General features: G+C 40.4%; 1 protein-coding gene across 2 annotated transcripts in view; it reads right to left on the bottom strand.

Annotated features, from left to right (window-relative positions):
- CALD1 (caldesmon 1) overlaps positions 1-27,147 on the bottom strand; it is a 213,557-nt gene that overhangs the window by 103,063 nt on the left and 83,347 nt on the right. For both annotated transcript variants that reach the window (XM_028159073.2, XM_028159068.2), the window contains exon 3: positions 16,443-16,554. In XM_028159073.2, coding sequence (XP_028014874.2) covers positions 16,443-16,513 — 71 coding nt within the window. In that variant the 5' untranslated portion in view covers positions 16,514-16,554. The remainder of the gene's footprint in view (positions 1-16,442; positions 16,555-27,147) is intronic.

The raw sequence follows: 27,147 nt of genomic DNA on the forward strand, positions 1-27,147 counted from the left end.
ACCACAAGCTTGGTCTTTCATTAGAGAAATTTTCTATTATATAGTTTGTTCACTGTTGGACTTCTGAGAGCTTGGTACAAACCCTGTAATTTGGTGATTATCTGGTCTTACAATGCCCATGTTAATTGCAAATAACACTAGGGACTTGAGTATTAGAGCAAGTTGGCCAACTAAAGGGAACTGACTCACCATATGAACATCATTTGCCTTCATGATGCAACTAAATAAGCATAATGGTCAAAATTACCTGATACAGAAGTCCAATGATCTATAATAATAAAAGCATAATATGCAAATCGACCGAATGGCTGAACAGCAGAACGACCTTCCGGACATTCTTCCAGATGACCTTCCTGATGAAACCGGGACTGCGAGGCGGCCGGGGCTATGAAGGCCTACCCTTGCACAAATATCGTGCATCAGGACTCTAGTACTTAATAGCCAGAGAAATACATGAGATGAGTTTCTTCATATCTCTAGAGAAAGAGATATGAAGTCAAAATCCCAGTGGCTCAGCAGGGGAAGGATGGAATTCCAAGGAAGGGGTGGGTAGTGTTAGTGCATGGGGAATTCCACAAAGGTTGATAACCTTTCTGCCTCCCCATAACCAGCTTAGCAAATAGAGCAAAGCTCTGCCTTGGTACACAGATAGGGTTTGAAGTATCTGTTCATTCCTTCAGTCAACATTGCATACTGGCCTTCGGGGAAATAAAAGTGAATAAAATGTAGTTTTTGTTTTGTTTTTAAATCTAGAGTTGCCTTCAATTTGTTAGGGAAAACAGACCTATGAACAAATAAATATATAAAATAAGTGATAATAATTAACATCGATAAAAGGTGCTATGGGAAATCCAAGGTGAGAAATCAGTTGCTTTGAGTGGGGGCCTCTGGGAGGTATTTTCTAGAGGATGACTATTGAGCTGGACTTTTGAGGTGAGAAAAAAAAAAAGCCATCACTTAAAATCTTTTGAATTTTCTCCTCAATTTATGACTATCGGGAAAGAAAAGATAAAATGGCTCTGCTTCTTCTAATCTGCAGTTGTCATCCTAAGTCCTCTCTAGGGGCGATAGGCTCCAGGGAGAGTGACAGGTAACATTTTATAGCATTTTTTCTGCCTGACTTTTGAAAGGAGTGCCTGAGCATAAGATAGAGTGAGAGGTGTGAAAACACAGGATATGACTGGAATGAAATTTGAAACTCCATATAGAGTGAAATAGGAGTGAATCTGATTTAAATGAATCAGACAGGAAACCCTACATGATTCCTGTGCACCATCCTTTACCCTTTTGGTGGCATTTGTCCATATCTCATTTAATTTTCTCAGCTACCCTGAGAAGTGTTAGTTCTGTTTTACAATGAGGAAGCCCAGATCTGCTAAACCTTTATCCAAAGTCAGAGTAAAAGACAAGGTTTCCAGGTTTAACCCTGCTACTGTGCATTCCTGGATGTGTTACTTTACAAGGCTGGGCCCCATGATGGATTTCCAAATCCTTTTCAGAGAAGTGGGAGAGGAGAGCCTTCATTTCTGACCACATAACCCAACAGGATACCAGAGTTTGTCTCCTAGCAGTAATTCTGCAATTCAGGCAGAGTTCCCACGGTAAACTAACTCCTTTCTGGAGGGTATGCCTCCCCAGTTGAGCTCTACCATAGCCCTGACAAATGCCTTAATGAGATAGAATTTATGTTCATGAAAGAATTAGGAATTTCCATCCTGCCTCAGCCTTGAGTTTTACAAACACTTCATCCTGTTCAGTTGATAAACTATGATAAACTATGGAACTTCTGTATTAATGATGCTTCTGAGGATGGTGACTCAGAAGACATACATTTGGAATGTTTGGCTTTCATGGTTACGTGGGAAGAATTAAGGACTCTTCAAAGGGGAGTAGCAGGAAGGAAGAGCATCAGATAGCAACACTTTCTGTATCACAATTTTTGTCCGAGGCCCCTTCCCGGTAGTTTCTCATCTTCTTCATAAAGGAAAGAGAAGTGGTGAGGGAGTATTAGACCCTCCCTAGTGGGTCCCGACTAAAAAATAAAAATAAAAAAATCAAGAACTACACAACAGCACTGATTAGAGAAACAGAAGGGCCATTCAAGGAAGGAGTGGGCAGAGGTGTACATCCACTGCAGTTGAAAGGGTGCCTTGGGAAGGATGCAGTGGAATTATAGCTGCTGAGGTTGCTTGTCTCCGAACCAGCACGACAGACCATCCTGCTCGTCTGTTTGTTCGCTTCCTGTTTAGTGATTTCCCATATTAGTCCCTGGAGTTGCCCAGAAAGACCTGCCAAGCATGCAAGGTTTTCTGTGGGAATCGAAAATGGGCGGGCTGCTGTTATTCTAAGTAAGCACAGGAGAGCAACCAGCTCCGGAAATAAAGGACTCTTTCATTACCTAGTGGCTGGTGCCGGCTCTGGGAGTCATCAAGCTTTCATTTGGGGAGCCCTGAAGTACGCAAAATTCCCACTGGATAGCAAGAGCCGAGAGCCTTAGGGAAATAAACGCACATACAGAGCCATCTTCTGGCATCTCTCCGTTGGATTCCTGAGCGGCCCTGGAAGATGGAAGCCGGTGCGGGGAAGATGTGACACGGGATAGTGCATGTCACCCACAGTGGAAAATATGAACATCGAAAGAATTTCCTATTCTAAACAATGTGCAGTTTAAAATACACTCTCCGGAGACGCTCCTGAATGTACAGGCTGGTGGCTGCTATTTATAGTGGCTGATGTGTACTTTACCGAGATTTTTATTCCAACAAAGGAACTGTATGTGATGCAGGGAATTATTAAAATGGAAAATAAACTCTCATATTTTTAACTTAGTCAATTGGTACTAATCTCAAATACAACGTCACTGTTCACTGATCTAAACTAGCTGGAAGGAAGGCCAGCGCTAATTATGAAATATGTTAAAAGAAATTCAGTTTTGAAAATATGTTCAGTCTACCTGGTGACTTCTGGCAGGCTAGCAAAACATTACAAACTTGTTTAAAAACTGCATAGATAAAACTGATTTATAATGAGCAAATTAGGCTTTTAAGTGTAAATGTGTATGTTTCCAAAGTTTTTTAAAAAAGTTTTAAAAACTAAGTGTTTTTAAAATTCAAGTGTTTAAAAACTACATCATGGAATGTAGCTTACATATTTAACATGCTAATCAAATCCTTTACTTATAAATAGTGTGAAGTTATACTTTTCTATGATCCCAGAATAAATGATAAAAATTTAAAATGGAGGAATCTGAATTACTGAAGACTTACATTAGACTGAAACTAGTTTTCCAACTGCTGATGAGCACTGCTATAGACAGCAAACTAGTGAAAAGAACTGATTTTAGTCACAAAGTATGCATATGATTCCTCTTTAACCTCATTACAGATGAAGGAGAATCTATTTACATAGCCACTAAACCATTCCAACATACTCATGTGTTATGCCCAGTGGTACTTTTTCTTTTTTAGTAAATTTTTATTAATTTCAGAGAGGAAGGAAGAGGGAGAGACAGAAACATCAATGATGAGAGATCAATCATTAATTGGCTGCCTCCTGCATGCTCCCTCCTGGGGATCAAGCCTGCAACCCAGGCATGTGCCCTTGATTGGAATCAAACACAGGACCCTTCAGTCTACAGGCCGATGTTTTATGCACTGAGCCAAACCAGCTAGGGCAGTGGTTGGCAAACTCATTAATCAACAGAGCCAAATATCAACAGTACAACGATTGAAATTTCTTTTGAGAGCCACATTTTTTAAACTTAAACTTCTTCAACGCCACTTCTTCAAAATCGACTCGGCCAGGCCGTGGTATTTTGCGGAAGAGCCACACTCAAGGGGCCAAAGAGCTGCATGTGGCTCGCGAGCCACAGTTTACCGACCACGGAGCTAGGGCATCAGTGATACTTTCTTGTAACACTGTTAAGGACCTTTGGAATACTAAAGATCAAGAACTTCCCCAGAAGACTTCAAGGCAATTGAGATAGATTTCCCTTGACTAACGATTTGAAATAGTCTAATCATTGCTGTCTGCCATTCCCACCTGGCCACATGATGGCTACAAATGCAGAACTCTTCTACCTGGCATATCAGTGAGAACACCAACAGGCAGGGCAGATACAGTCAGCATACATATTTGATAGTCTTCGTTCCATTTTTATTTGATTTTGATGGGAATTCTTTGCTCGTAAGACTTCTTCTAATACTTCTCCAAATTTCCCAGCTTGAGACGGCAGAAGGACCCCTCTGGCCCGGTGTGTTTAGAAAGGCAGGCTTCCTGTCCTCTCTGAAGCAGTAACGAAAGTCTCTCAACAATATATATAATCGCGTACTAATACTACAGAGAAAGTTGTGTGCCTGGTTCCCACTGCAGGGAGGTCCACTGGTGCTGGAAATGCACTAGTTCTTAAGCTAAGTGATAAGTTTACAGTGTATGCATTTTAATGGCTTAGAACTTCCGTATACATTACATATTATCTGTATTGGCTTTTTCATTATTAGAATGAATAAAATCAGTAATGTAGACTAAAAGTCACATTTTGCAAAAACTAGGCACATCTTTCTTCATTAGTACTTAAATATAAATGGTTGAGAGGCTTTTGGTTACTGCTTTTGTGGTACTGAAACCATAATTATGTAATATGAAAAAAGATATAATTCCACAAGGCAAATTAACTATTTGAAATATATGATTAATTGAATGATAGATATATAGATTATTGAGAAAAGGGCCTTGATATGTTAGATACCAAACTATCCTGCATTTTTATCTTGACAGATCCATTCATTCAGGGTCTGCTCTGTGCAGGCAGGCTCTGCCTCAGCTTAGCTGCCTCTGCTTATCTTGAATAGGTCACCATCCCTAGACTTAAGTTTCTTCATATGTAAAATGAAACTTATAAAATTTATTAGATCAAGAATTCTTGGCCCAGAGTTCATGGGCCCCCCCAAAGGTCTGTGGATGGAGGTCCATGACATCACTGAAAATAAGGGCCAATTTTTGTGGGTGCATGTGTGCGTGTTTCTTGGAGGAGAGTCTATGGCTTTCATCAGAGACTCAAAGTAGTGTGTGGTCCCAAAATGAAAAAGCAGCACTCCACTGCAGAAGATTACCTATAAGGTCATTGACAGCCTTAAGCCTTTATGAGTGATGATGTGACAGTGATTAAGTCCCTGTCCTAATGGTGAATCCAGTCTTACTGAGAGAAATCCAGAGCAAAGCCAAGAACAGTTATGCCAACAGCCTTCTTCGGCTTGAGGAAACTTGATCTTCTCTGTTTTTCTGTGAAATGGGAATATCATGGGGGATTTTTTGAGGGTAGACAAAACAATGACTGTGTCTACACATGCAAGCAATTTACCTGAATGAGCATAAAGAACAGTTCAATTAAGCCCAATGGCTTCATTTAGTCTGTGGCCACAAAATTGCTTTAAATTATTTTTTCCCATCTTAGGGAGTTACTTGGAACCTTTAACCAAGAAAACCAAGGAAAAATTCTGTTGATCAATTTATTATAACGGAAAGGTTTTGAGATTTGGGATAGGCAAACCAGATTGCACTCCCTAGCGATACGAAGGTAGATATGTTAATTAATCTTTCAGACCTGTAGATTCCTCAACTGTAAAATAGGGTTAAAAATAGCCATGTCTGCTGTGGACTGAATGTTTGTGTCCCCCCAAGTTCATATGTTAAAAACAGACCTCCAATGTGATGGTTCCAGGAGGTATGACCTTTTGGGAGGTGATCAGGCGGAATAAGTGCCCTTATAAAAGAGACTCCAGAGAGCTCCCTTGTGTCTTGGCCAAGAGAGGACACCGTGAAAAGATAGCTGTCTATGCACCAGTTAGTGGACCCTCACCAGACACTGAGTCTGTCAGCACCTTGGACTTCCCAGCCTCCAGAAGCATGAGGAATACATTCCTGTTATTTATGTCACTCAGTCTATGGCATTCTGTTAGAGGAGCCTGAGGAGACTAACATAAAGGCATAGGGTTGTTCTGACAATTAAATGATATAAAGTGCATCATCTCTCCCAGCACTTGGTTGATGCTAAACAAATAATGGTCCCTTTACTTTCCAACACTCGATGAAAAATCTGCCCGATACTTTTTTCCACTTAAGAACGAACTATTTTTGCTGAATTGCACTCTTCAGGTGAAATTCTGATTTATGTTTATATACTATATTTAAAGTAAATGGTATAATCATTGATGAGTTAGACATTAACCACATGGTTACAATATGTGATTTTTAAAATCCTCATATGCCAATTATATTGGTGTGGTCCACTTAGATGTGACCAAAAGATTTAACTCTTTCCCAACCTTAATAGAAACATCTTAGTATGTATCAAGATCAATGTAGGAAAGAAGCTTTGTACTGAGGATGAAGCAAATTATGACTGAATTGACAAATGAATACAAGTCCAAAATCTGTAAAATATTATTTTGTATCAAATATGGTTTTAATAACAACATTAAACATTTGTTGAGCAGGTGCTACGTGTCAGCCATTGGGTTAATTTCTCTGTGTGGGTTAACTACCTTAACTTTCACAATGACTTTGTGAGGCAGAATAATTATTTGCATTGTTTTACATAAAGAAATAGAAGCAAGAGATGTTTAAGTAATTTGACACAAGGTCACCCAACTAGTAGGTTGCCAAATTCAGGATTCAAATCCAGGTCTGTTAGGCTTCGTCATCCACACACAACACATCATCCTGCCTTTCTTCAGGTGATGGAAGATTGATAATTATAAGTGTCACATATACAGACTGTAAAAAAAAAAAAAAAATTCACGGCTGCTTCAAACTGTGAGTGTGTTAATTCATAGGTACGCCACATTTTTTTCCAGCTAGGAATGAAGTTATGGGCCAGCATGTAAGGTACTTAATCTAGATTTTCAATTTTTATTAAATGAAGGTCACCTTGGGTGGGTCCTGGACTCCTGGTGCTCCACTGATCACCATAAAGTGGGTGCTTTTAGGACCAGAGGAATTGTTAGGTCAGTGAAAATTGGTCTGAAGGGAAGTTTTGAACAAATTTAGCTACTCTAATAATTTAGACAGTTTTAAAGGAATATTTTATTGCCGAAACCGGTTTGGCTCAGTGGATAGAGCGTCGGCCTTCGGACTCAAGGGTCCCGGGTTCGATTCCGGTCAAGGGCATGTACCTTGGTTGCAGGCACATCCCCAGTAGGGGGTGTGCAAGAGGCAGCTGATCGATGTTTCTCTCTCATCGATGTTTCTAACTCTCTATCCCTCTCCATTCCTCTCTATAAGAAATCAATAAAATAGGGAGGAACCAAGATGGCGGCATAGTTAAACAACTAATCTGCTGCCTCACACAACAATTTCAAAAACACAACTAAAAGACAAAAACGTCTACCACCCAGAACCACGGGAAAGCTGACTGAGTGGAAGATTTACAGCTGAGAAGAGAAAGAAGCACAATCGCTGAAAAGCTGAGGTACGGAGGCACGCGAATCGGGCCGGCGGCGGGTGGCTGGGTGCGCGGCTTTTCTTCAACCCGCAGGGAGACAAGCTCCCGATCACTCTGAAATCCAGTTTCTGGGGACACTCGGGGGACCCAGACGCCTACGGGGAGAAGCTGGACTCTCGGCCATCAGGTCGGAAAGTGAGAGTGACTTTTTTGCAGAGGTGCGCCCAGCAATCATTGTTTACTGCCTGGTGCGCGGGGCGCAGGGACTTGGAAACAGGAAAGGCAAAGACGGCTGAGTTGGCCACGCCCCAGCCTAGTGACGCCCTGAGGCCCCGCCCCGCCCTGAGGCCCCGCCCCGCACATTCTACAAACCCGCCCAGGCTCCACACAGCGGCTTTTGCATATAAATGGCCTGTTCTGTGGCAGCTTAACCAACTACAGCTCCAGTCAGACTGCTCCAAAACCGCCCAAGCAAAGGAGGAGAAAACTAGCCCTTGCTTTAGCTCCTGCTGGGGGACACACAGTACACAAGGGTACACCAAGAGTGTCCACCTCAAGTAACTGGGAGGCTGACCCGTTGAACCAATAGGACACCTAGTAGACAAAACTACCCTACCAACTCAGGGAAGCAGAGAATATGAGAAAGCAAGGAAACAGATCACAAACCAAAGAAATGGAGGAGAATAAGCGACTGGACATAGAGTTCAAAACCACGGTTATAAGGTTTTTCAAGAATTTCATGGAAAAGGCCGATAAATTCAATGAGACCCTTGAGGATATGAAAAAGGACCAACTAGAAATTAAACATACACTGACTGAGATAAAAAATATTATACAGAGACCCAAAAGCAGACTAGAGGATTGCAAGAATCAACTCAAAGATTTGGAATACAAAGAGGCCAAGGACACTCCTCCAGAGAAGCATGAAGAGAAGAGAATTCAGAAAGTTGAAGATAGTGTAAGAAGCCTCTGGGACAACTTCAAGCGAACCAACATCAGAATTATGGGGGTACCAGAAGAAGAGAGAGAGCAAGATGCTGAAAACCTATTTGAAGAAATAATGAACGAAAACTTCCCCCACCTGATGAAAGAAATAGACTTACGAGTCCAGGAAGCGCACAGAACCCCAAACAAAAGGGATCCAAAGAGGACCACACCAAGACACATCATAATTAAAATGCCAAGAGCAAAAGACAAAGAGAGAATCTTACGAGCAGCAAGAGAAAAGCAGTTAGTTACCTACAAGGGAGCTCCCATACGATTATCAGCTAATTTCTCAACAGAAACCATGCAGGCCAGACGGGAGTGGCAAGAAATATTCAAAGTGATGAATAGCAGGAACCTACAACCAAGACTACTCTACCCAGCAAAGTTATCATTCAGAATTGAAGGGCAGATAAAGAGCTTCACAGATAAGAAAAAGCTAAAGGAGTTCATCACCACCAAACCAGCATTATATGAAATGCTGAAAGGTATTCTTTAAAAAGAGGAAAAAGAAGAAGAAAGATAAAAATTATGAACAACAAATACATATCTATCAACAAGTGAATCTAAAAGTCAAGTGAATTAAAAATCTGAGGAACAGAATAAACTGGTGAACTTAATAGAATCAGAGGCATAGAATGGGAGTGGATTGATAATTCTCAGGGGGAAAAGGGTGTCTGTGTGGGGAGTATGGGAAGAAACTGGACAAAAATCATACATCTATGGATAAGGACAGCGCGGGGGGAGGTAAGGGAAGAGGGGGGGTAGGAACTGGGTGGTGGGGAGATATGTGGGGAAAAAGGAGAAACAATTGTAATCTGAACAATAAAGATTCATTAAAAAAAAAATCAATAAAATATATTTAAAAAAATAAAAATAAATTAAAGGAATATTTTATTAACTTCCAAATGGAAAATAATTTTCTGATTACGGAATAACAAAACATTGCACGTGAAAAGATTTTGATTTACAGTTTCAAGGTCACAGTTTCAAGCATGGTGACTAAAATGTTTTTGTGTGTGCATGCATGCTGCATAATCATTGCTTGGCCATGCTATTAAATCATGTAAAAATTTTTGGTGAAAGGACAACTTAGACCCAATGGATTTTTGAAAATTGTTGTTGTTTTTCTAGTGTAGTATAAATGTTTACTTTTGAATGTCTAACCATCAGTATTTCAGAGGCACATAAAAATGTATGAATGATGACAACAGCGAGAGTGTTTTCATTCCCTTGACTTATGCCTGTGAGCCTCTGAATCAGATAACCCAATTCTACAATAGGACCCTTTCTTCTGACCAGAAAGAGGAACTCACTTTGGGTGTGGAGAGCATGAGCTGGGAATGTAATGAGTTCACATCTTGAAAAGTGAGAGAGCTGCTTGTTGTGAAAGCAAACCCAGCACTGGGAGCAGTAGCATGTGTGACTCAAGGTCTCTTCATGGATAAAACGGCACTGCAGGTTCCCGGCAGATACGCCAGAGCTCACACATCTCTTTGGCCAACTTGAAGTGGTGTGAACTCTTCTAGCTGAGACATTGCAGTCCTTCCCCTGACTGGTTACCAATCACACCCACTCAAAACTTCACTCAATAGCAAATTCCTGCTCTTCATCTTCTTAAACTCTAGTATCTCTGATAAGTAGAGAAAGAAAACCTTCATGTTTTTTTAATCCTCACAGGGGGATATTTTTCCCCATTAATCTTTAGAGAGTGAAAGGGAGCTAGGAATGGGGGAGAGAGAGAAACATCAATGTAAGAGAGACACATCTACTGGTTGCCTCCTGTGTGTGCTCTGACCAGGGCCAGGGATCAAAGCTGCAACAGAGGTATGTGCCCTTGACCAGGAATCTAACCCATGACCCCTCGGTCAGAGGGCTGATGCTCTAACCACTGAGCAAAACTGGCCAGGGTGAAAACCTTCATGTTTTGTTTTGTTTTATGATAAATAGAAAAACATATCTTTAATTATTTGTGTGTTGCAGGGAATCAAAATAGGTTATAGTAATATTAATAGTGATATTTATTGAATCCTATATAATAAAACCCTAATATGCAAATTGACTGAACGGCAGAATGACCAGTTGCTATGACATGCACTAACCACCAGGGGGCAGACGCTCAATGCAGGAACTGCCCCCAGCCCGCAGGCCCCTACCAGCCATGGCGGTGGGAGGCGGGGCCGGTGAGTGGGCTGCACCAGGCCAGCCAAGGTGGTTGTCAGTGGGGCCCCCCCAATCGCCCCACAGATCGGCCCTGATCGCTGGCCAGGGCTAGGGACCCTACCCATGCATGTATTTCATGCACTGGGCCTCTAGTAAATAAATAATAAATCACAGTAATAATTCAATAATAATTACATAATATATAATACATTATATAATATATCATGTATAATATTACATATATAATATATAACAATTATCTAATAAACACTAGATTATTAGCATTGTTACTACTTTCACGTATTATCTCTTTTTATCCTCACAGAACTCCTATAAGATGGGTACTATTATTTTTTCCCATTTTATAGATGAGGAAAATGGCGGATCTGGTATTTGAGAGCATAGCTCCTAATGCAATAGCCCAAAAAGCTTTTAATGGTAAGCTTTTTACTACTTCCCACCATTATGATTCTCTGTGTTCCTTCAATTATATAGAACATATATGTTCTATTCAGACATACCTATTGTTGGTGCTGTGATCAGTTCATCTTTGCAGATACACATAAAAGGCCTAGCATGCTTTTGTACTTGTTGACTAGGAAGAGAGGTGAATTTGAGCCCTTTGAACTTGTTCCTCCTTCCCCTACCAGAAGTATTCCTTGAGGATACAAAAGCATGTGCCTACATAATCCAGAGCAGACAGATTAGGTGCAAGGATGGGAGGACATATGAAAACAAGTCAATCAAGTGTTGAAGATGCACATGGACCAGAGCAACATACATTAAGATGCACTGAGAAATACAGAGACAAAGGTGGAGAGGGATTTAGATAAAGCACAGTAACAGAAGGGGAAGCAGAATATACCTATTAATGTTTTCTTCCCATGAGATAGGTGAAGAATAATAAACAGCAAAACTAGTTAGTTCTTTGTATCTTCAAATACGTAATTGATTTAAAAATATAGTTCAATTTGAGATGTGTACAAATAGTGTCTTTTTGCCAACTTTTTTCAATCTCTTTTGGTAAAGATTGCTCTAAAGCAGTGATTTCCAACTGGTGTGCCACAAGAATTTTTAAAAAACGTAATACCTGACTACTTAGGCAGGGGTACTAAACTCTTTTCCCTTAGATTGTCTATTTATAAAAAAATGACAACAGCTAAACAATACTATTTTTTTTTGTCAGATCAGCAAAAAATGTATATTTACTGGTGGGCCACAGAATTTTAGCAATTAGTTAATGTGTGCCATGAGATTAAAAAGGTTGAAAATCACTGCTACAAAGTTCTGATCCACCTAGAATATGAGCTTGGTGACTACTGGGACATTGCCTGGACTGTCCACTCATCCCTATGGGTCAGTACAGTCTCTTGTACTTTGTAGGTATTCGATATATATATTTTTGATGACTGAATGACTCATCCCTATGGGTCAGTACAGTCTCTTGTACTTTGTAGGTATTCGATATATATATTTTTGATGACCGAATGAAGTACCTTCTACCAATCTAAAATCCTCATCTGAAGGACTCAGTGGGAGAGCCAAATGAAGGACAGGACAAGACGAATATCAGAAAGATGCACAGGCTAAGGCTCAGGACAAAGGGAAGATGGTTTTATTAACTAGGTTTGCAGTCTAGGTTATGGAAAACTGGATGATTTGAAATGGACTGGGCTGTAACCCTCAGAACGAGGTGTGTGTACACCAGTCTCAGGGCAGCCGTGATGCGGTGAGTAATTGCCAAGCACATGAAAGCCAGCATGGCATGAAGATCTGTTTCTGAGGAATAACATGTATGAGAGTCTGGCTTATTTTAACTTGTGGTTATAACATCTGGTGAGAGTACAAGTTTTAAATTATTTATCATTGCAAAGTAGAACTGCACCTGCTAGTCAAACTCAATAACAACTAATTAAAATAACAGGGCATTTTTATTTGGAAAGCCTTTGTGGGTAACAGATGGAAAATCACAGTCTCTCTTCCCCCACACAGTCTACAGGGGTACAGCACATATATTTGTTTTTATTGATTTTAGAGGAAGGGTGAGGGGGAGAGAGAAACATCCATTGACCACCTTATGCACACCCCCTACAGAGGATCAAGCCCACAACTCAAGTATGTGCCCCAACTGGGAATGGAACATGCAACCTCTCAGTACATAGGGTGACACTTAACCAACTGACCCACACTGGCCAGGGCCATATTATATTTAAATATATAAAAATGTAGTTTCTTGATCACCACTTGGTTTTATAAAGGTTGAAAAGCATTAAGCACACTCTTCCCAATTCTGTCATTCTGTTGCTCTGTCCTCAGTGCTCAAAATAGAACTTGGAGCCGAGTAGATGCCCAATAAAAATTTGTTGAATGAGTGTGTGAATAAATGAACCTGCAGCTCTGAGCCTTGGGGGCCACTCTATTTTTGCTAATTTACTCCACCACCATTCCAGATTGGGGTTGAGTTCTTTCTTTATTTCCATAAATCCAAAGGAAAGTTAAATCTTCTTAAGCATAATCTGTAGGATCATAGAATCACATTTTCAAAAAAAAAAAAATTGCCTTATTGTTTTTAACTTGAGTAATATATGATCATTGTAAAAGAAACTTAGATAATACCAAAAGTAAAAGGAAAGTAAAAATTACCACCAATCCCCCAAAGAAAACACCGACCCCTACTACAGATGAGAAAGACAAGGTCTAAAGTTAAAGGAAAAGGGACTTGCCCAAGGTCTTACATGCCCTTTATCTTCAGATCAAAACCATGATTTTAGGCAGCCCTTGACTTCTGGTTCTGGCCATCTGTTTCCTGTACACACCCTAAACTTTCCCCTCAAAGTTGGCTGGACCACAAAGCCTGACCTTCACTATTCCCATAAATGATCAGATTTTACAAAATCCTAAAAGGTAAACATGGGCTTACCTACCAGAACCTAGTATATCAGAATGAGAAGGTTCACCTTGAAACACGAAATGATAAACTTAGTACCAATATAAGAACTTACTTAAGTACTTCTCTAAAAAAAAAAAGAAAGAAATCAGATGGAATATAATACCCCAAAAGAATTAATACAGACAGTTAAACAAGGTTAGGATACATTCGTGTAAATTTATTTTAGGTTATTAGGAGCACCTACCTAACTTAGATTCCCCAAGTACATTCCTTTTAAGATTGATATTAAAGAAAGACAGGAAGACATATCCTTCCACAGAAAAAAAACAACAAAAAAACTGGAAGGAATGAACTATGCAGCTGTGTGGAAAATTCTTAGGCAAAATCCTAGTTCTAAAGAGCCCTGGCATATTCACTCTAATCACAGTATGGCTCTAACCACAGCAAGTTAGTGCTAACATTCCTCTCACATGGATCCCCTGTCTCCTTATTCACATAGGAAGCTAAGAAACGGATGACACTGATCTAGCCTGATGCCCAATTTCCTGTCCTCATTCCTGAGTCCCTCTCACCCCCATCCTGGCCCGGCCTGATTTCTGACCCTGCTGTGCTTTGGTTTCCTAGCTTACCACAAGGGACATAAAGGCAGAAAGCCTATCTATTTATACCTCACCATTATTTTCCCTGGCCCCAACCAAGACACTGAAACTTGGTTGGTGCTTAATAAATATTTGTTGGGTAAAGATATTTTGTGGACTTGCAGGGGAACCAGAGGCCAAATACCACATCGTTGGAGAGAATGCGAGGTGTGCTCCACTGGGTCTGGATGCTGCCTAATGGCCTCAATGTCCTCTCAGAACTGGCGCCCCCATGCTCTCCCTACTTCCTTGATTTTGTTGGGTCTTCTTGGATGGCGTCCATGATGTCTTTATGGCCTCTGGCTCTCTCTACACTTGTTTTCTCATCAGCATCACTGCCATCCACCTTCAGCTTTTGTATTACCACTGCCATACTAAGTGTGCCCAAACTTATTTCTCTAACAGTAATCTCTCTCCTTTTCTGAACAAACATTGAAAGCTTCTATCTCCAAAGGCCTGTAGGAAATCCCCACTTGTGTGTAGTTTCTAGCTGAAATTAAACACTCCCCCCCATACCCATCCAAGAATGGAACCCATCCCAGTTTCCCAATTGGAACAATGCAGAGACCTTTCCAGCTCCTCAGACTTATATTCCTTGGAGTTGTCTTTGAGTTTCTCCCTCTCCTGATTAGTTAGCTAATTTTCCTGTTATAAAGACTATCATATCCGATCTTTGTTTTCATATTCACTGCCCTGATTCAGACTCTCATTACTCTATGTTCAATACTAGCTCTTCAGTGCTGGTATCACCATACTCTAGTCCATTGCAGATAACGTTTTCTAACATTTTCATCACACACCGCTCCCCTGCTAAGTCTCTGTCCACTGCTCTTTGTGTGAAATAGAAACATCCAATAGGTACAAGTCCCACTTACTCTTCCCCCAAGTACTCAACGGATTTCGTGCACCAGGATTCGTATTTCCACCTCTGGGCTTGTGCTGGTGTGATTCCCTCACCCACATGGCTCCCTTTTCACTCTGTCTCCATCGTGGCTTTCTCCATGGCTTACCACTTCCCAAGAGCGTTGCCTGGCTAGTTTCATCACAGGATGAGGACTGCGTTTCCTTCTCCTGGAGCTCACGTTTAGTTCTGGCTATACTGATAGTTTGTTTCTTACGTATTTAGCTAATGCTACTGGTTAAAAAATAATAATAATAACTACCATTTATAGAAGCCTCCTATGTGCCAGGGACTGAGCTAGGTCATTTATGAGCTAGGTCACAAGCACACAAACTATGTAGATATTATGCCTATTTTACAAATAAGTCAACTGTGACTGAGAGAGAAGTCACTTGCTCATTCATGCTCACACAGCTCAGAAGTGGCAGAGCTGGGATTTGAACCCACAAGAGCCCAGGTACCATGCGTATATGTGCATAAACATTTCATGAATGGCAGCCTACTCTGACCAAGTTAATCAAAGGCGGTAATTTCACCTTCTTCTTTTGCATTCTCCAGACAAATAAGTAGAGCCTATGGACCCCAAAACTTTTTGTTATAGGTGCAAGTTCCAGCTCTCTCCTGCAGAATCGCTAAGGAATCCCCTTACTACCACCTTTTCATTTGTGCACTGGAATTACTGTGAGGCAACACTGATTTGATTTTAAGATCATTGTTTAACGTTTTTCTTCCTGCGAATGCCAACTCCGCTTTCTCTAAAAGACCCTCTGGTTTAAGCCACTTTTAATGCCACTGTCCTTTGCTCTGAGGTCAAAAATTTAAAATATGCATTTATATTCTGTGCTTCACATGTCATTGTTTCATTTCCCCAACCTGCCCTTAAAGTCATCACAACAGAGGCCCCACACAAGGTAGCAGCTTCCAACTAGACTCAGAATCTGCACAGTAACACACCCACCGGCTACGAACCCATAATACACAGATTCCTGCATTTGCATGCTTTTCTAATAAGAATAAGAATGTGCCACAAGATCCATCTGGTATTTACTGCCTTTACTTTTTTTAAACCAGAGACTCCCATTTCCTAAATGGTTTCAATATTCAATATTTGTCATTTTTATGTCATCTTAATAGTATAACTGCTTCTGAAACTCTTCTCCACACGTTGCCTTTGTCATTTAAGAATTCCACTCTGAAAGGCACTGAGTGAATGCGACTATTTGGTTCTTCTCCAGTCTCTCTTTTTCTTGATGTTTGTTTGTTTTTTAAGGCAGAATTTGGAGGCCTAACAGGAAAACTTTCCATAACGACCGCTGCAAGCAGGTTAGTGTGCCACACTTGGCCCTCAGCATGGTGATCTGTGAGGCCTGACGCCAACGCTGTCAATAACACAAAACAAAAATATCTTTCAACCGAGACCCTTACCTTTCTGCTTCCAGGCGCATCTCTTCCCGCTTTTGCCTCCTCAGTTCCCGGCGACGCTCAAAATCATCCATGGCGTGGTTTCAGGCTTAGGGAGACCAGATGGTGTCTGGATCTAGAGGGGAGGAGGTGGAAGCAGTATCATCGATGAGTCCGAGTTACTATCTCCCATGAACTGCTTTAGCCACCCCCACCGTTTTTTCATTCCCTCAGTTTTTTTCTCTTTACTCTTAAGAAAAACACCTTAGAAGACTGATCCGGTAGCCACGGATCAATCTCTGACTCCTGAGCTGAGTCCTTTCTGTGTTAAATTCAGTCTCATTCATGAAACTATCTGAGGCAAATAAGTAAGATTCCAGTTAAAAATAAAAAATAAAAAAAGACCTCAGGAGTCAGAGAGGTTTTGAAGACTAGAAGTATTGATGGGACCACTTAAGAGCTTCTGAAAGGTTTTGTTCTTTGTGGCTTGCTGAGCCACACATAGACAAAAGTTATGAAAGAGTGAACAAAGAGGGAAAGAAAGCAGGAGGGAAAACAGCAAAGTGGCAAGAAAGGGAACATGTAGGAACTAAGAGAAAAAGAAAAGACAAATAAGTTAATACAGCTATCCAGGCATGATTTGCATATCCTAAAAGAATATTAGCATCAGAATGATGATAAAGAGCGCAGCAATAATACCCGGAGTAAACATAATGCAGCAGCGTTTTTTTTAAAAGCGGTTACGTTAGGATCAAGCTGCTTTCCAGATCTTAAAAGTCCCGGCTCCTGGTAACGCAGGGTTTTATCCTCTCCTACCTCCTCCGTGATGGTTTTAATCCCAGAAAGATCCTCCCTTTCCAGCTCTTCAGCTGAGGAGCCCGCTTCCCCTGCGCTTCTGTGCCATGGAGTCAAGGATTCCAGAATTCCCCTGCAGCCCCCGAACCCAAAATGACTACCAGAGAAGGGGAAGCGGGCTCTTTTCGTCCTCGCTTTGTTTACAGAGCTGTCAGTGGTTAGTTAAACTCGGCCTGGAATCTGGCATTTAAGGCCTGCTTGGAGATTGTTTCCTGTGTGGAGCGGGAGGCCTCCACTTCCTCTGGAATCCTAGACTCCGCTGCACTCAGATCACAAAAAATGCTTCCCAGCCTCTCTGTGCACAGGAGACGAGCCATTTGCTCTGCGCGGGAAAACAAGGAGCCTCGCAAAGCCCCGAGCCATCCCCGAGTGCAACTTGGTTGGAGGGAGCAAGAAGCAAAACGTAGATTTGGAAGCCAGGTCAGAGCCCTTCTTAAATAAATTGTCAGGTTTTCTTTCCAAGCATTCCTCTCCCCGCGCCCCCCCCCGCCCCGCCCCCTTCAAAAACCCCCACACAAACAAAAATAAAACCTCAGCCAACAAAAACAAAACGATCCAATGTTTGGATGTTTCCCCCTCCCTCCTCCCCCAGGGTATTACTTATACAGCTTATAACTCTTCTAGAAATTTGAATTCTGGTGTTTATTTGGGGTTTTTGCATTGGAAGGTGTTTTTCTATCTTACTCCTACCAAGAGTACTCTCTAAAATGTTGCTTGTTATGAAGGAAAGAATCCACTTTCCTTTTTATAAAAAAAATTATTTCATTAACCAAAAAGAAATTTCTCTACATTTTCCAGCCTGGTCTCATCATAGGAATCAGAATGAAAAAAATAAATAAATAAATAGTGAGTTGGGGGTCCCTGGGATGGGCTCCTGTTCTGAGCGCAGTGCAGTGAGAGTCAACTCCGCTCTTTCCTCTTTTCAATAAAGCCTTTTGTTGTCTATGAGCCACTTCTCAATAACTATAGCAACAGCAAACAGAGATGGGGAAAGAGGCCTGTCCGGAGGCAAACAATTTAACTTTTCTTAATGTATCCAAGTGGCTTGAAGAGCATCCTCTGAGCCTCCGCTCCTCCCTCATCCGAGCTAAGCAGTCAGCCAGCCTTTGGGAGCCGCGGGGGTTCCGCTTCTCTGCGGGTACCTCGGGCCGGTGCTAATGGGCAGTGAAAGAAGGGGTCCGAGCAGGGCAAGAGGCACGTGGTGGCCCGTCTTGGGAAGGGAGACTGACCAACCTCATGTGGGCACTTTGGCTGGGCAGCTCCCTGGCTTTCTTCTCGCACAAACTCTTTTTCTCCTTCCCATCCTTTCCTCCTACTCCTCACCTTTCATTACTTACTTAAGTATCTTTTTTTTTCTTTTTTCAACTAGAGAAAAATTATATTCCCATCTAGTTATTTACTCATTTAAATGCTGCTGATTATATATGTGGGGCACTTCAGGGGAAGGGAGAGGGGAAGGAGAGAGATAGAGAGACAGAGAGAGAGAGTCTAGACAAGTGCCTTTCTGTGTGACCCTTTGTGGACATGTGATGAGTCTATCTGAGGGAGAGGAGAAAGCACATCTGTGTACCGTGTGATGTGACTCTCCATTGGTGTGTGTGTGTGTGTGTGTGTGTGACTGTGTGTGTGTGTGTGAAAATGGCTCTTGGTTGGTCTCACACCAGCATGGAGTTGAAGATCTTTCTTAATCCTCACACCCTATATCGCAGAACTTCTGAACATCGCTGGCGTGTTCTTATATGAGGGGAGCCACGTCTGGGTAGAACTGTGAGTGACTTCCCTACCCCTCCCTCTTCTTAGAGCAGTAGCTTCCATGTCCCCAGCTAGTAATCTCTCATTTCCTCCCCCAGCCCCAGTCAATGCCGAATTCCTTCCAGCAACATAGATTAGGAAACAGATCCTCAACCAATGAAGTGATGAAACGTCAAGGCAGAGAGATTCTGTAAACTGTGGAGCTGCTGAGTGTCACGAATGGACAGAGCAGCCTGAAAGAGACAGGCGGGCTAAAGGAGGGACATGGCAATGAATGGGACAGATGGGTTCTTGAAAAATTTTATGAAAAGCTAGATTTTTGTGCTGGGAGGGGGGGGTTGGGGGAATTGTAGTCATGCTACTGAAAGAACTCTGGCCAGAACCGGGTTGACTCAGTGGATAGAGCGTCGGCCTTCGGGACTGAAAGGTCCCAGGTTTGATTCCTGGTCAAGGGCATGTACCTTGGTTGCAGGCACATCCCTAGTGGGAGGTGTGCAGGAGGCAGCTGATCGATGTTTCTCTCTCATCAGATGTTTCTAGCTCTCTATCCCTCTCCCTTCCTCTCTGTAAAAAATCAATAAAATATATTAAAAAAAAAAAAAGGAAAGAACTCTGATGTGACTTCCTTTTGTAAAGGGGAAAAAGCACTTTACAAAGGCAAATGAACCATTACCTATTGATATATCTGTCTTTTCAATATGGGTTCTCAAATATGGGATCCTCTTAAAATAGGGCACGCCAGCCCTGGCCGGTTTGGCTCAGTGGATAGAGCGTTGGCCTGTGGACTGAAGGGTCCTGGGTTCAATTCCAGTCAAAGGCATGGGTGGGAGGCAACCAATTGACATGTCTCTCTCACATCGATGTTTTTCTCTCCCTGTCTCTCCCACTCCCTTCCACTCTCTCTAAAAAGCAATGGAAAAATATCCTCAGGTGAGCATTTACAGCAGCAACAACAAAAACAACCAGGGCACACCCATGCTGCTGTAATTAAGTAATAAGTCAGTGTTACAGTTTTCAAACCACTTAAACACGCTGCCCTTCCTTTTGGTAATGACACCGTAAGTACTCAGTTATTAGGGGGAGAATCATGTGATGAAAACTAAGTCTTATCTACCCTCAAATTATCATAAACTGAATGGTGAGTGGGTGGGGGAAAAAGTCTTTGGGGGCAGCACCAATATTGGTTTTGAAATACATCAAGAACAAACCTGTAGTGTCAGGGACTTTGACTAAGTTCATTGAGTTCTAAAATAACTAACATTTATTGAACATGTACTATGTGCTGGGACTTTTAAAAAAAAACTTTTATTTAAATCAATGAATTTTATTTCTTAGAGTAGATTTAGGCTTTAAAAAATATGAACAGAAAGTACCAGGTTCCCATATATTCCCTTTCCTTCACCTCTGCCCTCAATTTCTTCAATATTTGCATTGAATTGTGTTCTCCCAGTTAGGGTTGAATTTCTAAATCCCAGTATCTCCAAATGTGACCTTATTTGGATATAGGGTCTTTGCACATGTAGTCAAGTTAAGAGGAGGTATGGGCTCTAATCCCATATGACTGGGATAGCCCCTCCATTTATTCATCCTTCCCTTCCTCTCCCACCCCTACCCATGGCAACCATTGATCTTGTCATTGTTTCTATATCTTTGCCTTTTCCAGAATGGCATATAGCTGGAATCATACAGCATGTAGCCTTTTCACACTGGTTTTTTCCACTTAGCAATATGCATTTAAGTTTCCTCCATGGTGTTTGTGTGTGTGTGTGTGTGTGTGTGTGTGTGTGTGGCTTAATAGCTTGCTGAGCCATTTAAAAATATGTCATCTTATTTTATCTATATAATACCGGTAAACCTGTGAGGTAGCTATTATGATCCCTATTTTACAGTATGTGCTCTTAACCATGATAATATTCTTGGACTAAGCCACTATTTCCTTTTGGGAATTGTTTTTCCTTTCAAGAAATAAGTAAGAGCACTACAGGGAAGTCCTGAGAATATTATTGTCAGTGATCTCTGGTTTCATTCATTCGATCACATAAACTCGGGTATGAAGTGATCTTTAAAATTACCCATGCCTCTTTAATTTCAAACCCATATGGAAATCATAAAATTATCATGTCTCAGAGGCATTAATTAAATTAAACCTTGCAAATATGTATTAAGCCCTTATAATTTTATTGTTACTTCTTTTATTTCTTTATTGATTAAGGTATTACATATGGCCCTTATCCCACCATTGCTGCCCCCCCTCATTGTTACTTTTTTTTGTAAGATTCATAAATTAGGATGGCCATATCCTGGAGAGCATCCTTGCATATTTTTTTTGAGATGTTAGAGATTTTTCCTCTTGGATTGCACCTTCCTCAATACATGCCTTTCTCCTCTGACCCACTATATCCTCATTCACAACATAACTATTTCTCTGTTATTGCAAGGAATCTAGTCTTTCAACACTCCTAACCATTATTAGACAGATCCTTTCTGACTATTCATCATACTGTGTCTACTATAAATTGCATGGTCCAACTACCTCAATGAAACCTCATGAAAATATTTATACCTTCAACATTCAATGACTATTTACTGAACATTTATTATGTACTAGATTCTGAAGCTCTAGGCACTGGGGATTCAACAGTGAACAAGACTGAAAAAGTCCCTGCCTTTCTGGAACTTATATTTCAGACTTTCTTGCTTTTATTTTTTTTTTATTGTCTAAAGTTTTACATGTCCCCTTTTCCCCCCAATTGACCGCCCCCCGCCCCAGCCATTCCCATCCTGGGAAAGCCCCCACCGTCCCAGTGTCTGTGTCCATTGGTTATGCTAATATGCATGCATACAAGTCCTTTGGTTGCTCTCTTACCCCCCCCCCCGCCCCTCTAACATTTGTCTCTGGATCTATTCTTGTTCATCAAATTATGTTGATCATTATATCCCACATATGAATGAGATCATGTGATATTTATCTCTCTCCGACTGGCTTATTTCACTTAGCATAATGCTCTCCAGTTCCATCCATGCTGTTGCAAATGGTAAAAGTTCCTTCTTTACAGCAGCACAGTATTCCATTATGTAGATGTACCACAATTCCATTGTGTAGATGTACCACATTTACACAGTATTCCATTGTGTAGATGTACCACAATTTTTTAATCCACTCATTTGCTGATGGGCACTTAGGCTGTTTTCCAAATCTTAGCTATTGTAAATTGTGCTGCTATGAACATAGGGATGCATATATCCTTTCTGGTGTTTCTGGTTTCCTGGGATATAGTCCTAGAAGTGGGATCACTGGGTCAAATGGGAATTCCATTTTTAACTTTTTGAGGAAACTCCATACTGTCTTCCACAGTGGCTGCACCAGTATGCATTCCCACCAGCAGTGCAGGAGGGTTCCTTTTTTCCACATCCTCACCAGCACTTGTTATTTATTGATTTGTTGATGATAGCCATTCTGACAGGTATGAGATGGTATCTCATTGTTGTTTTGATTTGCATCTCTCGGATGGTTAGTGACTTTGGGCATGTTTTCATATGTCTCTGGTCCTTCTGTATGTCCTCTTTTGAAAAGTATCTATTTAGATCCTTTGCCCATTTTTTTGAATGGATTGTTTATCTTCCTTTTGTTAAGTTGTATGAGTTCCCTGTAAATGTTGGAGATTAAACCCTTATTGGAAATACCATTGGCAAATATATTGCCATGCAGTGGGCTTTCTTGTTTTGTTGATGGTTTCTTTTGCTGTGCAGAAGCTTTTTATTTTGATGTAGTCCCATTTGTTTATTTTCTCCTTAGTCTCCATTGCCCTAGGAGCTGTGTCTGTAAATATACTGCTGCGACATATGTCTGCTATTTTGCTGCCCATGAAGTCTTGTAGAATTTTTATGGTTTCCCATCTTACATTTAAGTCCTTTAGCCATTTTGAGTTTGTTTTCGTGTATGGTGTAAGTTGGTGATCTAGTTTCAATTTTTTTGCATGTATCTGACCAAATTTCCCAGCACCATTTATTGAAGAGACTGTCTTGACTCCATTGTATGCTCTTGCCTCTATGTCAAATATTAATTGAGCATAATGGCTTGGGTCGATTTCTGGGTTCTCTGTTCTGTTCCATTGGCCTATATGTCTGTTTTTGTGCCAGTACCAGGCCGTTTTGAGAACCGTGGATTGGTAATATAGCTTGATATCTGGTATTGTGGTCCCTCCAACTTTGTTCTTCTTTCTTAGGATTGCTGTGGCTATTCAGGGTCTTTTTTTTTTTTTAATCCAGATGAATTTTTGGAGAGTTTGTTCTAGATCTTTTAAATATGCCATTGGTATTTTAATGGGGATTGCATTGAATCTATAGATTGCTTTGGGTAGTATGGACATTTTAATGATGTTGATTCTACAAATCCATGAGCATGGTATGTTCTTCCATTTGTTTATGTCTTCCTCTATCTCTTTTTACAATGTCCTGTAGTTTTCCAAGTACAGGTCTTTTATCTCGTTAGTTAAGTTTATTCCTAGGTATCTTAATTTTTTTGGTGCAATGGTAAATGAGATAGTTTTTTTCCTTTCTCTTTCTGTGAGTTCATTATTGGTGTATAAAAAGGCCATATATTTCTGGGTGTTAATTTTATATCCTGCTACATTGCCAAATTCATTTATTAGGTCTAGTAGTTTTTTGATGAGTCTTTGGGGTTTTCTATGTATAGTATCATGTCATCTGTGAATAAGGACAGTTTTACTTCTTCTTTTCCAATTTGGATGCCTTTTATTTCTTCTTCTTGTCTGATCATTATGGCTAGCACTTCCAGTACTATAGCGAACAGGAGTGGTGAGAGTGGGCATCCCTTTCTTGTTCCTGATCTTAGGGGAAATGAGTTTAGTTTTTGCCCATTAAGTGTGATGTTGGCTGTAGGTTTGTCATATAAGGCTGTTATTATGTTGAGGTACGATCCCTCTATTCCCACTTTGCTGAGAGTTTTGAATCAAGAAAGGGTGTTGGATTTTGTCAAATGCTTTTTCTGCATCAATTGATGTGATTATGTGATTTTTGTCTCTCAGTTTGTTTATGTGATGTCTCACATTTATTGATTTGCGGGTATTGTACCATCCTTGCATCCCTGGAATAAATCCCACTTGGTCATGGTGTATGATCTTTCTAATGTAATGCTGAATCTGATTTGCTAGAATTTTGTTGAGGATTTTAGCATCTACGTTCATCAAGGATATTGGCCTGTAGTTCTCTTTTTTTGTGGTGTCTTTATCTGGTTTTGGGATTAGGGTAATGCTGGCTTCATAGAAAGAGCTTGGAAGTGTGCCTTCCTCTTGAATTTTTTGGAATAGTCTGAGGAGGATAGGTTTTAGTTCTCCTTTGAATGTTTGGTAGAACTCCCCTATGAAGCTGTCCAGACCAGGGCTTTGGTTTGCTGGAAAATTTTTTGATCGCTTCTTCAATTTTTTCAGTAGTTATCGGCCTATTCAAGTATTTTATTCTTCTTGATTGAGTTTTGGGAGCTTGTATTTTTCTAAGAATATGTCCATTTCATCTAGGTTGTCTATTTTGTTCGAATAGAGTTGTCTATAGTATTTTTTCATAATCGTTTGTATTTCTGTGGGATCGGTTGTTATTTCACCTCTTTCATTTCTGATTTTGTTTATTTGGGTCCTCTCTCTTTGTTTCTTGGTGAGCCTGGCTAGAGATTCATCAATCTTGTTTATCCTTTCAAAGAACCAGCTCTTGGTTTTGTTGATCTTTTGTATTGTTTTTTTGGTCTCTATGTCATTTATCTCCACTCTGATCTTTATTATTTCCTTCCTTCTACTTATGCTGGGCTTTTCTTTTTGCTCTATAACTCTTTGAGTTGTAGGGTTAGATAATTTATACCATTTTTTTCTTGTTTTTTGAGGTCGGCCTGTAGAACTATGAACTTCCCTCTCAAGACTGCTTTCACTGTGTCCAATAGATTTTGGATTGTTGTGTTTTCATTGTCATTTGTTGCCATGATGCTTTTTATTTCTTCTTTGATCTCTTTGGTAACCCAATCATTGTTTAATATCCTGCTGTTTAGTCTCCATGTGTTTGATTTTTTTGGATTGTTTTTATTGTAGTTGATTTCTAGTTTTATGCCATTGTGATCTGAGAAGATGCTTGATATGATTTCTATCTTCTTGAATTTGAAGAGACTTTGCCTGTGTCCCAATATGTGGTCTATCTTTGAAAATTACCCATGTGCACTTGAGAAGAATGTATAATCTGTGGCTTTGGGGTGAAATGTTCTGAAGATGTCAATTAATTCCATCTAATCTAGTGAGTCATTTAGGATTGATGTTTCTTTGCTGATTTTTTTGTTTAGAGGATTTGTCCAGTGGTGTTAGTGGAGTATTTAAGACCCCTAGTATGACTATATTGCTATCAATCTCTCCCTTGATATCCTCCATAAGATTTTTTATGTATTTGGGTGCTCCTGTGTGGGTGTATATATGTTTACCAGAATTATATCTTCTTGTTGAATTGCTCCCTTTAGTATTATGAAGTGGCTTTCCTTATCTCTTGTTATGTCCTTCACTTTGAGGTCTAATTTGTCAGATATAAATATTGATACCCCAGCTTTTTTTTTCTTTTTCATTTCCATTCGCCTGAAAAACCTTTTTCCATCCCTTCACCATCAGTCTGTGTGAATCCTTTGTTCTGAGGTGGGTTTCCTGTAGACAGATATATGGGTCATGTTTTCTTATCCACTCAGCTACCTTATGTCTTTTGATTGGGACATTTAATCCATTTACATTTAAAGTTATTATTGATAGGTACTTGTTTGTCACCATTTTTATTCTTTATGCTGTGTTCCTTCTTCCCTTCCTATTTCTCTTTTTACAGCAGACCCTTTAGCATTTCTTGCATTGCTGGTTTGGTGGTAATAAACTCCCTTAGTCCTTTTTTGTCTGTGAAGTTCCTGATTTCACCTTCAATTTTGATTGATAGCCATGTTGGGTACAGTATTCTTGGATTCAGACCCTTGCTTTGCATGACTTTGTATATTTCATTCCATTTCCTTCTGGCCTGATGTGTTTCTGTTGAGAAATCAGTCGATAGTTTTCTTGCTTCTTTAAGCTTCTACCAGGCTTATCAGACACATCTCCCACCTTGGGCCACACCCATCACCTGCTTTTTGTGTTTTTTTCATGAGATTCAGGGGCTTGGGAAGGAAATCCAGGGACCATATTTTGTCTCTCCTAAAGGTCTGAGATAGTTTTAGTTGGGTCATCACTGCAACTCAGTGATGTTTCTTTTCATACTACATGCACTGCGTAATTTCTGGGTGTAACATACTCCATCAGATTCCGCAGCCTCTGCTCTTCAAATTATCTTCACTCACCCCAAATACTTCCATTGACCTCCTCTACAAATCCCTGGCAATCAATGACCTAGATTCAGAGTTAGGAGACCTACTGACCCTCTTTAAGCTTTTCTTCTCTGGAAAATGAGATGATTGGACCAGATGATGCCCAAGGTTTCATTTGACCCCATATAATAGTATGGGTCTATACCTACTATCTAATCCAGCAAAGATGGCTGCATCAAATAGGGCATGTCCATGTTTCTTCCTTTCCAGGCCTAAATGCTTTGATATCTAAGTGCATTCTTTTCTAATTTCTGATTTAGAAAGCATTAACCAAGCAGATCATCTCATGGCATCGTAGGTAAAAATATTTTATTGCCTCTCAAATGTGTCAGATAATTTTTCACATCTGTGCTTTCATTATTAATACTATTCCAGCACGGGAATGGGCTCCCTAATGTCTTCCCTGTTCATATTCAGCCATGAATTTTTGGCTCAGATTCACTTCCTTCATGATGCCTTTTCTGAGGACTCTAGCTTGGAAGTGATAGCTCCCTCCTTGAACACCTATGATTCATTTTGGTAATTAATAAGATACTGCCTTGCCATAGCTCCTCAATTGCTCTAGCTGGTATTTAAATATTTTATTGATATTTTACTTTCTACATGCTTTGTTCTTAAGTCTATTTATGAATAGATACAGTCTTTAAAAAATATTTTCACTACTGAAACATGATAGGCACTCAGGAATTATAGCTGATTTGAACCATTAGACTTTTATTATAGACTTTATCATTC

The sequence above is a fragment of the Eptesicus fuscus genome, chromosome 14 (genome assembly GCF_027574615.1).
Source record: "Eptesicus fuscus isolate TK198812 chromosome 14, DD_ASM_mEF_20220401, whole genome shotgun sequence".
In the NCBI taxonomy this organism is placed as follows: Eukaryota; Metazoa; Chordata; class Mammalia; order Chiroptera; family Vespertilionidae; genus Eptesicus; species Eptesicus fuscus.